Source organism: Muscardinus avellanarius (assembly GCF_963383645.1).
Source record: "Muscardinus avellanarius genome assembly, chromosome: X".
NCBI lineage: Eukaryota > Metazoa > Chordata > Mammalia > Rodentia > Gliridae > Muscardinus > Muscardinus avellanarius.
In genome coordinates, this window is record NC_137792.1 from 130,140,414 (window position 1) to 130,155,463 (window position 15,050).

The 15,050-nt window shown below is 50.7% G+C and overlaps 1 protein-coding gene across 1 annotated transcript; it reads left to right on the top strand.

Annotated features, from left to right (window-relative positions):
* The first annotated feature begins 11,561 nt into the window (after positions 1-11,561).
* Positions 11,562-13,600, top strand: LOC308278775 (large ribosomal subunit protein eL42-like). Its single transcript, XM_080718791.1, has 4 exons — positions 11,562-11,571; positions 11,885-11,990; positions 12,131-12,198; positions 13,369-13,600. The coding sequence occupies exons 1-4, from the start codon at positions 11,569-11,571 to the stop codon at positions 13,567-13,569; spliced, it is 378 nt and encodes a 125-aa protein (XP_080574917.1). The 5' UTR covers positions 11,562-11,568; the 3' UTR covers positions 13,570-13,600.
* The last annotated feature ends 1,450 nt before the right edge of the window (positions 13,601-15,050 follow it).

The window sequence follows — 15,050 nt, forward strand, 5'->3', positions numbered from 1 at the left end:
GAGCAGAGCCCTCGCGTGCTCAGCTTTGTTGGGATACTAGGTCTGGGCGATGCGGCCTGCTCAGTCCCCGCACGTGCTTCAGTCTTGGCCTCTGTCCTTATTTCCGGTGCAAGAGGCCGTTCTAGATGCCGCCTGTATTCTTTGTCCAATGGGCGTAGCGCGTACAAGAGGAAGGCCTCTGCGGTCTCAGCTGTCTGCCTCGGGCGAGGCGCAGTGCTGGTCTCAGTGTGAGGAAGTGAGCGAGCCTCTCGTTGGCCAGCACCTCCAAGAGGGAAGCAGGCCTCTGCGCTCCATCACTGGCTGGAGGGTTCCCGCCGCCGTGCACGCTGTGGGATTCCCTCTGGGGGGAGCACTTCTCTTGTCTTCTCTGTGATAGACTCACGCGGCCTGAAAGTGCAGCGGCTCTTCCTCAGGCACCACAGACCCATCAGCCGGCCACGGCAAAGAAGAGGCACCACCTTTATGTCCGCCAGAAGGCGGGCACACCATGGACTGCTTTGCATTATTAGTTTTCTGTGGTACTGGGGATGGAACCCAGGGACACTCTACCTCTGAGCTACACCCTCAGCCCTATTTTTTATTTTGAATCAGGGTCTCACTGAATTGTAAAAGGTCTCACTAAGTAGCTGAGGCTGGCCATAAACGGCGATCCTCCTGTTTCAGCCTCCCAAATGCTGGGATTACAGGTGTCTGCCACCATGGCCGGCTGGACAACTTCGCATTAAAGGGCATAACTTCTTTTTTTGTTTATTTCGATGTACTGGGGATGGAATCCAGGGTCATTCTACCTCCTAGCTACACCCCCAGCCTCCCAAATGCTGGGATTACATGCGTGTGCCACCACACCTGGCTTGGACAGCTTTGCATTAAAGGGTAGAGCTTCTGCGCTCCTTATTGTGGAAGGCCCCAACATTTTCCTCTAACAAGTTCAGCAGCCTCCAGAGACAATGCGACCACAAAGTACTGATAGTGTGGCTGACGCTGCGCCTACACAGGGAGGGGAGGTGGGGTAGAAACATACCCCACACACGCATGGATACTGTTACTTGAATGCAGAAGCAAAGGAGAACTAGCCAGGCGTGGTGGCGCTCGCTTGTAATCCCAGCATTCGGGAGGCTGATACAGGAGGATCCCTGTTTGTGGCCAACATCAGCTACTTAGTGAGGCCTCCTCCTCCTCCTCCTCCTCCTCCTCCTCCTCCTCCTCCTCCTCCTCCTTCTTCTTCTCCTCCTCCTCCTCCTCCTTCTTCTCCTTCTCCTCCTCCTCCTCCTCCTCCTCCTCCTTCTCCTTCTCCTCCTCCTCCTCCTCCTCCTCCTCCTCCTCCTCCTCCTCCTTCTCCTCCTCCTCCTCCTCCTCCTTCTTCTCCTCCTCCTCCTCCTTCTCCTCCTCCTTCTCCTTCTCCTCCTCCTCCTCCTCCTCCTCCTCCTCCTCCTCCTCCTCCTCCTCCTCCTCCTCCTTCTTCTTTTTTGTAGGTCCGAGGATGGAAGCCAGGGGCATTCTACCTCTGAGCTATACCTCCTGCCCTATTTTTTCTTCTTTATTTTGAAACAGGGTCTCAATGAGTTGCCGAGGGCCTTGCTAAGTAGAGGCTGTCCACAAACTGTGATCCTCTGGTCTCAGCCTCCCAAATGCTGGGATTACAAGCGTGCGCCACCATGCCTAGCTATAGTGAGGCTCTTTTCAACTCAGTGAGACCCTGTTTCAAAATAAAAAAATAAAAATTAGGGCTGGGCGTGGTGGCACACACTTATAATTCCAGCATTCGGGAGGCTGAGACCAAAGGATCGCAGTTTGCGGACAGCATCAGCTACTTAGTGAGGCCCTTTGCAACTCAGTGAGGCCCTTTTTCAAAAACTAAAAAATAGGGACTAGAGGTGTAGCTTAGAGGTACAATGCCCTTGGGTTCCATCCCCAGTACTGCAAAATAAATAAATAAAAAAATAAGTAATAGACCAAGTTCTTCGTTGAGGGTAGTCATGCCACGATTTCCCATTATTAAAGTGCAGTGCTCGGGCTTTCACACCTGTGCAGCCTCTCTGCTCCATGTGCAACAGCAGAATTCACAAGGAAGCTTCGTAATACAAGTCTAGTCACATACAACTGCACGATTCCCAAGACTTCATGACACAGCGTGTTTATGCTTACAACATAACACCCTGCTAAGGACAACAGTAAGCCAGGCGACGTGGTGCATGCCTGTAATCCCAGTGCATGGAGGCCAAGACCAGAGGATTGGCCAAGTGCGGTCCATTTTGAAATAACTAATTATGTGGGACTGGGGGTGGAGCGTGGAGGTAGAATGGCCCTGGGCTCAGTCCCCAGTACCACTCAAAAAGAGACAAAGACAAGAGCAGAGCTCATTCAGAAAACCATACGTGCTGTCTAGGAATGGAGCGAGCCCAGGAGATACTAGCGAGAAACAACCGGTCCACAGTACTTGAAAGAGCGACTTAAGGAGAGCATCCAGGAATCAATGCTCTCTCGTCATTTCTGTTAAAGTGCTTCTGAATTGCTCAGCAAGATTCTGGTCATTCCCTTTCTCTCTGTAGGGGAATGGAAGGGCCCTTCAGTTTTTCTCTGTGCCATCTACCTCTCAGATATTTTATTTTACCTATATTTATTATTTATTTCTTTATTTTGTGGTCCTGGGGATGGAACCCAGGGGCATTCTACCTCCGAGCTACACCCCAGCACTAGTTTTTATTCTTTATTTTGAAACCGGGTCTCACTGAGTTGCAGAGGGCCTCACTAAGTAGCTGAGGCTGCCTGTGAACTGTGATCCTCCCGTCTCAGCCTCCAGATACATATTAAAAAAAAAAAAATTGTAGTGCTGGGGATGGGAGGCGCGACCTTGCACATGCTGGGCAAGAGCTCTACCACTGAGGTCCGCCTGCAGCCCCGCCCGGCATTTTACATATATTATTTCGCTTGTCCTCCACAGCAAGCAGATGGGGCAACTGGGACTCGGAGGGGTGATGTGACCGGTCCGAGTGCGTCCATCTGGGGCGCGCTCCAGCACCTCCAGCCCTCGCCGTCCCGGTGGCTCTTCGTTATTCCTAGACTGGCCGTTTGGCCCGTGAGAGTGAAGGACGCCAGCTCTCCGCGCCCCGCCCTTCCCCACGATGTCATTGGAAACATTGGGACAGACTACTCGGCATGTTCTGTGAGCGTTCAGCAAGAGCAGAAATGGGGGGATCCAGGAGACGAGAGGGGACTCAGGACCCTGGCTCACTTCCTCTGTACACGCCACCAGGCTGGTTACGAGGATCTGTCCCTGTTCACTGGCAGTGTCCTGCCCACATGAGGACCCTTCTCAGCCTCATCAGGTTTTTTTTTCTTTTACATTTTTTGACCTTAAATCCCCATCTCCTTAAGGAGATTGAATATATTTTCTTATATATTCTAAAATATTTCCAAACAAAAGTACAGGGGATAATTAACTCTATTGGATCCCAGTATTGTGCTGTGATTGCATCAAGGAGATGTTTTTAAGGAATTAGATACTGGCCAGCATGGTGGCGCATGCCAGCAATCTCGGTACTTAGGAGGCTGAAGCAGAAGGATCGCAGTTTTGAAGCCAGCCTCGGCAACTTAAGTGAGACCCTGTTTCAAAAATAAAAAGTGCTGGGGGTGTAGCTCAGACGTAGAATGTTCCTGCGTTCAATTCCCAGTACCGAAGGGGAAAAAAGAAATGAAATACTATCACCAAAGCCAAGACTCCTTTGTGTACGCTACAGGCCAATCCTCTTCCTCTTTAGCAGCTCCCAGTGTCTTGAGTGTAGTGTTTGTCGTCCCTGGGCATGTTTTTATAGTATTGCTACATATGCACGTATCTACAAAAAGTATATAGTATTGGTCTGCAATGTTTAAAAGTTTTGTATGTAAGTGGTATATATTCTCTAGCCACTTGCTTCTTCCATGAAGCGCATCGTGATTTATCTAGGTAGTTCTAGTTCAAATGTTCTGCGTATGTGTGTCTGGTGCTGGGGACTGAACCCAGGGCTATGCCACCTCCTGGCTGCATCCCAGCCCTATTTATCTTTTGTTTGAAATAGGGTCTCTCTAGGTTGCTCCAGGGGGACCTCGCTAAATTTTTGAGGCTGGCTTTGAATCTGTGATCCTCCTATCTCAGCCTCCCACGTACTGAGATTACAGATGTGTGCTAACACGTCTAGCTTAGTTCATATATTTTAATTAATTGATTTTTAACATTGAATATTGAACCCAGGGTCTTATGGATAAATGCTCCAGCACTGAGCTACATCCTCAGCCCTTTTTATTTTATTTTTAAGATAGGGTGTTGCTAAGTGAGTTGCTGAGGCTGGCCTCAGAGTTGTACTGCTCCTGTCTCAGCCTCCTTGGTAGCTGGGGTTACAGGCCTATGCCACTGCGCCTGGCTTGGTTTCTACATTCATTTTCTATCCCTAGAGTGTTTACCTGGTAAATATGGCCCGATCTGTTTCCCACTTTCCTGTTGATAGGCATTTAGGCTGTTCGCTCTCGGTTATAAACAATGCCATGGACGTCCTGGTGTCTGTGACGAGAGTCTTCGCTTCCAGAATGAAATCTTAGCTACTCAAGCAAAGCGGCGAACCGGCCCTTCTTATCTTTTGGACTCTGCACTCTGTTATTCCTTGTTCCCCTTTCAGTTCTATCTTCCCGATGCTTCACTATGGGATCTAAAAAAATAATCAACTCTATCGAGAGGGAGAATACAACTGATGAACTAAATCTGACCCACTGAACATCTCTTCTCAGGCCAAGAAGCACCCCTCAGGTGCTGATTGACATTTCTTTTAGGGGGAGCGGTTAGTACTGGGGACTGAACCCAGGGGCATTCTACTCCCAAGCTATACCCCCAGCTCTATTTTAGACTTTATTTGGAAACAGGGTCTCACTAAATTGCTGAGAGCCTCACTAAGTAGCCGAGGCCGGCTTCGAACCTGTGCGATCCTCCTGTCTCAGCCTCCCAAGCACGGGGATTACGAGCGTGTGCCACCACACCCGGCTTACTCTTTTCATTTCTTTTTTTTTTTTTTTGGAGGTCAGGGGGTGGAACCCAGGGACATTCTACCTTCGAGCTACCCCCTGCCCTACTTTTTTTTTTAATTCTTTTTCTTTTGAAACCTGGTCTCACTGAGTTGCAGAGGCCTCACTAAGTAGCTGAGGCTGTCCGCGAACCGTGATCCTCAGGCCTCAGCCTCCCCAATGCTGGGATGACAAGCGTGCCCGCCACGCCCGCCTGTTTTCATTTCTGAAACAGGGTCTCACTGAATCGCGAAGGGCCTCCCCAAGTAGCTGAGGCTGTCCGTGAACTGCGATCCTCCAGTCTCGGTTCACCGAATACTGGGATTACAGTGTGTGCGGCCACACCAGGCTTCTTCTGCTCCATTTATTATCATTTATCTGTTTATTTATTGTAATACTGGGGATTGAACTTGGGAGCATTCTACCTCCGAGCTACACCCCCAGCCTTATTTTGGGGGAACTCATTAAGTTGCAGAAGTTGCTGGGGCTGATCTTGAACCTGTGAGCCTCCTGTCTCAGCTTCCCAAGTACTGAGATTATAGGCATGTGCCACCACGCCCATCCTAGAATCATTTTTAAAACGCTGCTTTTATAGCAGACTGATCTATTTTTTTCACTGCTTTGGTACTCTTGAATTTCCGTATATTCTAATCCCCAACTTGTCTAAAATAACTTCTCTTGGCTGTCTAGAATTCCCTCCTCCTAGAGGTGGGCTAGTAGACAGTAGATTTCCATCTCAGGGAGCCAGAGCAGTGAGAGGAGCTTCCAGAGAGGACACGGGAAGGGTGGGAGGGACCGGGCTGGGATTAAAGCATGGGTCTTAGGAATGCTCTCTGATCACGCTCTGCGCATGGATCGCCATGGAAACTGGAAGTTGCACGTGGCCCAATTGTTTCAGGGTCCTCAGGGAAGTTCTCCCCTCCCTCCCCTCTGGCTTCACGCACAACCCAGCAGCTGTGGAGTGAAAGAGGTCAAGGTCTCTCCTCCACCTTCTTACTGCACAGCACCTCCTCTGCTTCTTAAGACTCAGCAATCACATTTCAGCGCGACCGAGGGGAAAACAGCAGGTATGTGATGACTGTTTGGAGAACACTCAGACTGGTTTTCAAAAGCCGTATCTTCCCCTTGTACCTAAGTGACTTCCCGGTATGGGTCTAGTCCACAGGGAGGCAACTCTATAGGAAGTGTGTTCGAATGGACCTAACAGATCGCGGGGCTCATTTACACCTGCACCAATGCCCTACAAGCAGATGGGAGTTCCGTTAGCGCTCACAGAAGGAACTGACGAAGGCTTCTAAACAAAAGCAGCAGCAGCCATAAGCAGCGGGAATTTGGACTTTAACACAGCGATACTTGAGTTTCAACATGAAAGGGCCAGAATAGAGCAGATAGGGCAAGCCCTGAGGGATATGCTTTGAGTGTAATGCTTTCGGTTTCCATGAGTATTTGCATCTTGTGGCTTACGTGGAGGGCAACATTATTTTATCAAATAATCGAGGCTCCTGAAAGGACACGGCACTCTTGTTTCAGGGGTTTGCAAGCAAAATGAGGGAAGGAGCAGAACCGCAGATGACAGAAAGAAAACAGCCCCTGAGCTGTGCAGGCCCCTCCCCAGCCTCTAGGCTTTGATGACACTCGATTGTGGAAACGTCCGTGCAGAACGCTGACTTTCAGTAGCTGGAAAACTGGCATTCCTTTCGGAGGTCTGTCTGGCAACTCATCAAAGAATGTCTCAATCAGGGTCAGCAATCCCTTCTTTTTGTTTTGGTTTGAGGGACTGAACCCGGGGGAATTTGATCTCAGAGCCACATCCCTAGCCTGATCTTATTTTTTATCTTGAAATAGGGTCTCGCTATGTTGCTGAAGCTGGCCCTGAGCCTGCCATTCTCCCGTCTCAGCTGCAGGAGACTGGGATTATAGGCGCAGGCCACAGCGCCTGGCAAGCAATCCCTTTCATTCGGAATTCCAAAGCTCTGGATAGCTCTTACGGGATCACTGGCGGGTGCTAGGGAGATTAAATAATAGCAAATGCGGAGACCCGGCATTTGCTATCGCCAGGTTCTGCTTTAATGCCTTTCGATTTCTTTACACATTGATTCCCCAATTGCCTACAGCCACCTTATGGGGAAGGTACTAGGCAGATAGGGAGGGGGAAGCGAAAAGGAAAGAGAGCCGGTGGCACCGGGCACAGCACATCAAAGCTGTGGCTGAAGCCAGCTGTGGTGGCGAACGCCCGTGACCCCAGGGGTGGAAGGCTGAGACAGGAGGGTCGCTGCTTCCAGGCCTGACTCGGCAACTCAGAACAACCCTCAGCAACTGAGCAAGCCCTGACTTCAAAACAAACAATAAAACAGGCTGGGGATAGAGGGCAGAGGCAGAACAGCTTTGGGCTTGACGTCTAGTACCACAAAGAGCAAGAAAAGTTCAATGATTACTACACGCTGCCTCTCAGTCGGCGGATACGGTAAGGGAAAAGTAAAAGGTTGTAAAGAAGAGGGGTACAGGTAGAGAAAGGAGGAGGAGGAGGAGAAAATGAGAGGCTCAATAACGAAGCGCTGAGCAACCGAGCCCTGCACATGGGAGGCGATGGTAAGAGAAAGCTGCACGAGGCCTGCAGCGCTGTGCGTGGGCCGAGGCGGCGGCTCCGGCCAGGCTCTTCCCACCAGTACCAGGCCGTGCAGCGGCCACACCACCGACCCAGCCAGGGCTGATCAGGGCAACAGCTGGCCTGCCGGGAGCGGGGAGTCCCGCCGCCAGCCGTGCCCGGGCCTTCCCCAGCTGGCGTCGCCCACTGCGGCCGGGGAGCTTTGGCCGTCTTCTCAGATAAGCCCACTCGTACAACGTCTTCTTCTAAGGGCCTCATTGAGCCAGCGTACACTTGGTTCCCAAGCAGCAGCCCCCCAAAGGGCCTGCTACTCCTCCCAGCACTTGCTGCCTGTCCGGACGGTCCCCTCAGGTCACCTCGTTCTTCCCGTCCCCCCCCCCCCCCAGTCCTCCTCAAAAAGGGCCCTCCCGGCCCCTCTGCTCCCCAGGAGGGACTGCCAGGCCCGGTGCGGTGACACTCCCCCCTCCGCCTGCCCGCGGATGGATGGCACCATGCTCTCTCTGGCCTTGGCCCCCAAGGGCTCTTGCCGCTCCCACCCCTGCACGCCCAGGCCCACCTCAGTCCAACCTAATGGAGGTGGCTTCCCAGATGCATGGAGCTGCCGGGGCTTGCAAGGCGGGGCTGGATCTCCGAAGACACTGGCCCTGGAGACATGTTCTTCCAGTCCAGAGAGGAAGGACGCCTGAGCAAACCCCACCCTTTCACAGCCACTCAGTTCCCTTTTTTTGTTTCCTGACTTAAACCAATGTCTTTTTTCTTCATCTCACCAGCATGGTATCTGGTTCCCTACTGCTGTTCTTATCCCACCCATGACTGCCTCCGCCCTTCCTCTGCGTGGGGCCTCTGATGCTACTCTCTCTCTTTTTGGGGGGTGGATGCTAGGGATTGAACCCAGGGGCAGTCTACCTCTAAGCTACATCTTTAGCAGATTTCTAATTTATTTTTATTTTGAGCCAGGGTCTCACTAAGTTGCTGAGGCTGGTCTCAAACCTGTGATCCTCCTGTCTCAACTTCCCAAGTACTGGGACCACAAGCATGCACCTCTCCGCCTGATTTGAGGCCAAATATAAATTGAAGAAAGTCAACATTCATGGAAAATGGGGAAGGGCACGAATCTCTGTGTGGGCTTACATTCTGGCAGTTTTATCTGTAGGAAAAATGCTTTCTTAGAAGTGACTCAGCAGGGGAAGTCTTGTCTCTATCTCTGTCAGCCTTGTCCTTTGGGGTACCATGTGAGCACCGTCCATTTATCACGATCAAGTTTAACTGCAGCCCCAAGTCTCTCCTGCCTCAGAGGACAGGAGGTTCTAAAGACAGTCCTCTTGGGCAGTCCCTCTGTCCTGTCTCCCCATCGGGTAAGCCTCTTCTTCCTGGGCCTGCCATCTCCACAGGTCTGCTGTCCTTTACCTCAGGGAGGGCAGCTTGATAGCCTGTTTGCTCAACCCAGGCCCAGCTAGGGTCTCAGTGGTGGCCCCAGAAATATTGAGACGGGTTCTTTCAGAGTTAGACTCTTGCCAGATGTGGTGGTGCCCTCTTGTAATTCCAGTACTTGGGAGGCAGAGACAGAATTATAGGTTCCTGGCCAACTTCACCAACTTCCTGAGACTCTCTGTTTTAAATAAAAAATGAAAAGGGCTGGAGGAGTATTACAGATGTAGAATGCCCCCGAGTACAATCCCCAGTGTATCTCTCTCTCTCTCTCTCTCTCTCTCTCTCTCTCTCTCTCTCTCACACACACACACACACACACACACACACACACACACACACACACAGATTCAGCCTCAGAGCGGAACAATTTATACTTTTCTCTCTAATCATGTAAAACAGTAAATCAGAGTAGGTGTGCTACTAGAAGCCTGGATGATTCCTCAGCAGCCTCTTAGCCTCTGTTTCAGCTGCAGTCCTCTCCCTGCGGCTTTGCTGAAGAAACACAACTGCTTTGGGCTGCAGACCATGCTGGTGGTGGCCCCCGGTGACTGGTCTGCTTGCTCACTTTGATTCATGGAGCACTCCTAGAATTCCTTGCCCTAAGGTGCTGTACCTGAATGTAGAAACAGATCACAGAGCCATGCACAGTGACAGACTCCTGCAATCCCAGCACTTGGGAGGTTGAGGCAGAAGGATTCTGGGTTCGAAGCCATCCTTCGCAACTTAATGAGATCCTGTTTCAAAATAAAAAAAAAAATAATAAAATTGGGTTGGGAGTGTAGCTTGGAGGTAGAATGCCCCTGAGTTCAACCCCCAGTACCAAAAAGAAGAGGTCACAGTTCCCACAAGTTCAACAGGAACTCTAAGGCAACAAGACAAAAAAAAAAAATTCAGGGTGGTAGTGATTAATCCTCACATCTGCACAAAACAGATTGGTGGGAAGTACTGTATGGGATTGGTACTAGGGATTGAAGCCAGTGGCTATTTTTTATTCTTTATATTTGAAATAGGGTCTCACTAAATTGCAGGATCCTCAGTAAGTAGCTGAGGTTGGCCGCCCATGAACCTGTGATCCTCCTGTCTCAGCCTCCCAAGTACTGGGATTACAAGCACGTGCCACAATGCCTGGCTATAAAAAAGCATCTATTCTTGGTATTATCCTGTTCATCACTTTTATTAATGACTTTTTTTTTGTTCTGGGGAATTTTGGGGAGCCATTAAGGTTTCCCCCTAAAAGAATACATCTGACTGTCCTTTGCCCAGAGTCAATGAGGTTTGGGGTCATGGAAAGTTCAAAGTAAAAGGTCTGAGAGAAGCTCGGGTGGTGACGGCACGAGGGACTGATTGACCTGACTGTTATGCGCACAGGTGGTGACGGCACGAGGGACTGATTGGCCTGGAGCTGTATAAATAGGACGAGAGAGCTAAACCTGGGGTTGGCCAGTAGAGATATCGGCCCAGTAGACTGGCGATCCTCCCATGTTTGAATTAAATTCTTTGAATTGAATTCTTAGAATTGAATTCTTTCATCCTCACTCTTCTCTTTGGAACCATACTTTTGCTGGCTGGCTCCGGCAGGGACTGAGCCCAGGGACATAGCAAATCTGAGCTATATCCTCTGCATTGTTTTAAAAACAGGGTTTGGCTAAATTACCTCACGCTGGGGTAATTTCTTTCAGATCCCCAGGTACTGGGATTATAGGCGATGATATCTGGCGAAGGTACCGCTTTAATATGAATCATTGCTCTTTGTCTTCAAAATGCTTGGTCTATAACTGCACATTTATTTTTCTTTCTATGTTTATTTTGGCACTGGGGAACTCAGGGGCATTCTACCTCCGAGCTATTTTCTACCTCCAGCCCTATATTTTATTCTTTATTCTGAAACAGTCTGACAAAGTTGCGGAGGCTGGCCTCGAACCAGCCATCCTATCTCGGTGTCCCAAACACTGGAATTACAAGCGGGGGCCGCCAGTCCCGGCTCCTTTCGCTTCTGAACCGGGGTCTTACTACGTCTCCGAGGCTGGCTTACCACCTGCCATCCTCCGGTCCCAGCCATCTAAGTACCGGCTCACAGGCCTGCCCAGCACGCCTGGCTCATATTTGCGACCATACTCCATCAGTGTGTCCTTCCCGTAGGTGTGACAAGTGCCTGGCCCGAAGGTGGGCGTTCAACGAACACTTGCTCGGCAGACCGATGGCCGCGCGGTAAACGAGGCGGGCCGCGGGCTCCTTCCCAACCTCCCCGGCGCTGGCACCCCAGTGCCGGCGGACGGGGAGCCCACCGCGAGAGGCGCCCCCGCCGGCCGCTCGGTGCGAGCGCCGGGTTGGGCGCCTGGGGACGGGCGGGCGGCGCGGCTTCCCGAAGCTTCCGCCCGCGCCTCCGGGTCTCGCGAGAGCTCGCGGGCTCGCCGCCTCCCGTGAGCCAGCGCGCCGGCCGCTGCCGCTTCCGCTTCCGCTTCCGGCCGGCCGCTCCTTTCCGCGCCGCCGACGCCGCCGCCAGCATGGTAGGACTTGGGGCTCGCTGCCATCCGGCGTAATCCGCCGCCGCAGCGTGGCCGCGGCCGTCCCGGGGGGCGCCGGGTCCCCGCGTGGCCCCGACCTGCCGGGGGCGCGTTGTCGCCGGGGCTCCGAGGGCGGGCGGCCGCTGGGAGTGATGGCAGCACGGAGGTAGACGGCCGTGGGCGCGGCGTCAGCGCCCCCGCCCTCGGGCCGCGCGGAGGGGCCGGCGCCGGGTTGGGGGCTCCCGCGGCTCCCGGCTGGGGGACGTTGCCGCGCCCGTGCCCTGACAGCGCTGACGCTCCGCACGCTGCTCCCCAGGTGAACGTCCCCAAAACCCGCCGGACATTCTGCAAGAAGTGTGGCAAACACCAGCCCCACAAGGTGACCCAGTACAAGAAGGGCAAGGACTCCCTGTACGCGCAGGGTAAGGCGGCGCCCACCTCGCCGGCTTGGCACGCGGCCGGGGAAAGCGGACCGCGGGCCGGCCTGGGAATTCGCCGCTCACGTTCGCGCGGCGCCGTGGCTCGCCACCGCGTGCGCCCTAACCCGTGGCTTTGTTCCCAGGAAAGCGGCGGTATGACCGGAAGCAGAGTGGCTACGGCGGGCAGACGAAGCCGATTTTCCGGAAAAAGGTTAGTGGTGACCGCCAAGAGACGTGTAAGGACATGCCGTCGTCACCTCGAGTTCACACACCTCGTAGAGCCCTGGGCTGCGGTGCGGGCGGGGTCTACCTGAGGCTCCGTGCTCGCCACCCGACGGTTTACATTTTTCTTGTTTCTGAAGAGGCAAAAACCGAGGACCGTGCCCTGCTTCCCTAAGAACTAAAGCGCAAGCGCTCCAGTAAACCTCGCTTTGCCCCTGTTCCCGTCACGGGAGAACGCTCGGCCCGGGCTTGCAGTAAAAGTCCTTATCTAGGGCTGGGACTAGAGCTGAGTTTAGCGCCCTTCTAGCGTGGGTGAAGCCGGAGTTCCGTCCTCCGCACTTCACATTGAAAGAACTTGGCCTCACAGAGTCCTAGAACTCCTTAGATAGTCGTCGAGGCCTTCCACTGGCCTCTGGAGTAATGCGTTTGTTTTCCCGATACTGGCCCAGGGCAGTGTCTTTGCCCGAAGGGGTCTGGTTGCCTTCCACAGGGGTTGGCGCAGTGCTTGGGAACGGGGCTAATGCATGTCTCCCAGCACTGTGCTGGCCTCATTTAGCTTGGCTCCAGAAAAGATCGAGAAGGGATTTCATTTGAGTGCAATACATTGTTCAGCTTTGGGTGGTGAACAGTGTCCTTTTACTATATGTAACTTGTTTAGAAAAAACATGGAGGAATTCTGGCTAGGTTTGGGGCCTTTTCAGAAATGCACACCAGGTGCAGAACTCCGGCTAAAGGGACAGGCTGAAAAAGTTGAGTATTAGTGGAGGGGTGCGGCTTGAACCCAATTGCATTAAGTACCTATACGTCCCAGAGGTAGCCTGAGAATCGGTTGATAGGCCCTGAATAATAACCGTATCTAATAATAACAAAGCTTGTGTTTGACTCCTTTTTGATGGAATACTTGAGAGCTGCAGATTTGCTGAAAGGCTACAAGTTCAAGGTGGCATGCTGAGAGCCTGTTAAACTCTAGGAAATTTGACGTGATTGGAAACTTATAAGGCTCATGGCAGTTAAATAACATTTTTTTGCTATTGCTGCATTCTTAAGTTCATTAATTTTTAGGTTTTCTCTCTGTGTGTAAAGACAAATTGGGACAAGTACCATTTGAAGAAAATGTTTGCCCACAATAATTCATTAAGAATTTGACCTTTTTTTCCAGGCCAAAACTACGAAGAAGATTGTGTTGAGGCTTGAGTGTGTTGAGCCCAACTGCAGATCAAAGAGAATGCTGGCTATTAAGAGGTGCAAGCATTTTGAACTGGGAGGAGATAAGAAGAGAAAGGTACAATTTCTCCTCTCCCTTTTTTTTTTTTTTTTTTTGTGGCACTGGGGCTGGAGCCCAGGGGCGTTCTACCTCTGAGCTGTACACTCCCAGCCCCATTGTTTTATCCTTTATTTTGAAACAGGGTCTCACTAAATTGCAGAGGGCCCTCACTAAGTAGCTTAGGCTGGTGGTGAACCTGTGATCCTCCTGCCTCGGCCTCCCAAGGACTGGGATTAGAAGCAGGCACCACCACGCCTGACTCCAGATTTGTTTTATGTAGCTACATTATATGTATTTAGGGTCCTCAAATGTAACTTGGTCCATTGCATGAGAAGTGTTTTGATTGGGAATGTTTACAATGTCTTTACTGGTTGATCCTCCTTAATTAACCAAAGATCTGAAACCTGATCTTATGAATACCAACCTGATGCTTTAAAAATGTTTCCAATTTCAGTGTAAGGTTTTGGTGTTGGTTTACTGTAAGCAGGAAAGGAAAAACAAGTAAACCTGCCTTAATACAGTATGGTTATCTTAGAAATGTTCTTGATTGGATGATAGTTCTTTGCAAAATATAAATTATTTTTTTCTTTTCTGTTACAGGGCCAAGTGATCCAGTTCTAAGCTTTATCTTTTGTTGAGAAGACAAGTTATTGTTATGATCACTTTACTTGATTGGTCTTTTGGAAGAGAATAAATTAGAGCCGTTAACAAAATTCCCCTTGGAAAATGTGGATTTCATGGTTCTGAGTACTGCTTTTTTATTGACTTGAGCGCATATCAAGCAAGTGTGATCATCCAATTTAAAACTAAGTCACTTGGACATTAAGGAATCCAGTTTGCTATTAAGAAAAAATGACTTTTTCATAAGTAGACCTGTTTCAGGCTACTAGGGGTAGTGTCAGTAACATCCTTAGGAGCCAAAACTTACTATGTTCAACACATACTGGTGTGTGTGTGTGCTACCTGGAATTGAACTCGGGGACATTCTACCTATGAGCTATACCTATTTATTTATTTTTTTTTAAGGTACCGGGGCTGGAACCCAGGGGCATTCTACCAAGCCACATCCCCAGCCCTATTTATCATTTTGAAATAGGGTCTCACTGAGTTGCAAAGGGCATAAGTAGCTGGATCCTCCTGTCTCAGTCTCCCAAATGCTGGGATTACAAGCATGTGCCACCACTCCCAGCTTTTTTTTTTTTGAAACGGACTCACTTTAATCATTTGGACATTGTGGAATCCAGTTTGCTATTAAGCAAAAATGACTGGTTATCATTTTATCTAAGAGACATGTTTTAGGCTACTAGATGAATGGAACATCCTTGGTAGCCAGAGCTTACTGTGTTAAACATATGTAGGCTGTGTGTGTTACCTGGAATTGAGCTCGGGCATTCTACCTCTGAGCTATATACCTATTTTTTATTTTTTGAAACGGCCTCACTAAAAAGCTGAGGCTGGCTGTGAACTTGTGATCCTCCCATCTCAGTCCAAGTATACTGGGATTACAAGCATGTGTTATCATACCTGGCTTTAAGGCGTTTAATAAGAAATTTTGACCCTGTTGTATAGCAGTAACT

Excerpts from the sequence above, each read along its gene's own strand:
- LOC308278775 (XM_080718791.1), top strand. Across the intron at positions 11,991-12,130 it reads GGACTCCCTGTACGCGCAGG|GAAAGCGGCGGTATGACCGG; the intron begins GTAAGGCGGCGC and ends CTTTGTTCCCAG. Across the intron at positions 12,199-13,368 it reads AGCCGATTTTCCGGAAAAAG|GCCAAAACTACGAAGAAGAT; the intron begins GTTAGTGGTGAC and ends CTTTTTTTCCAG.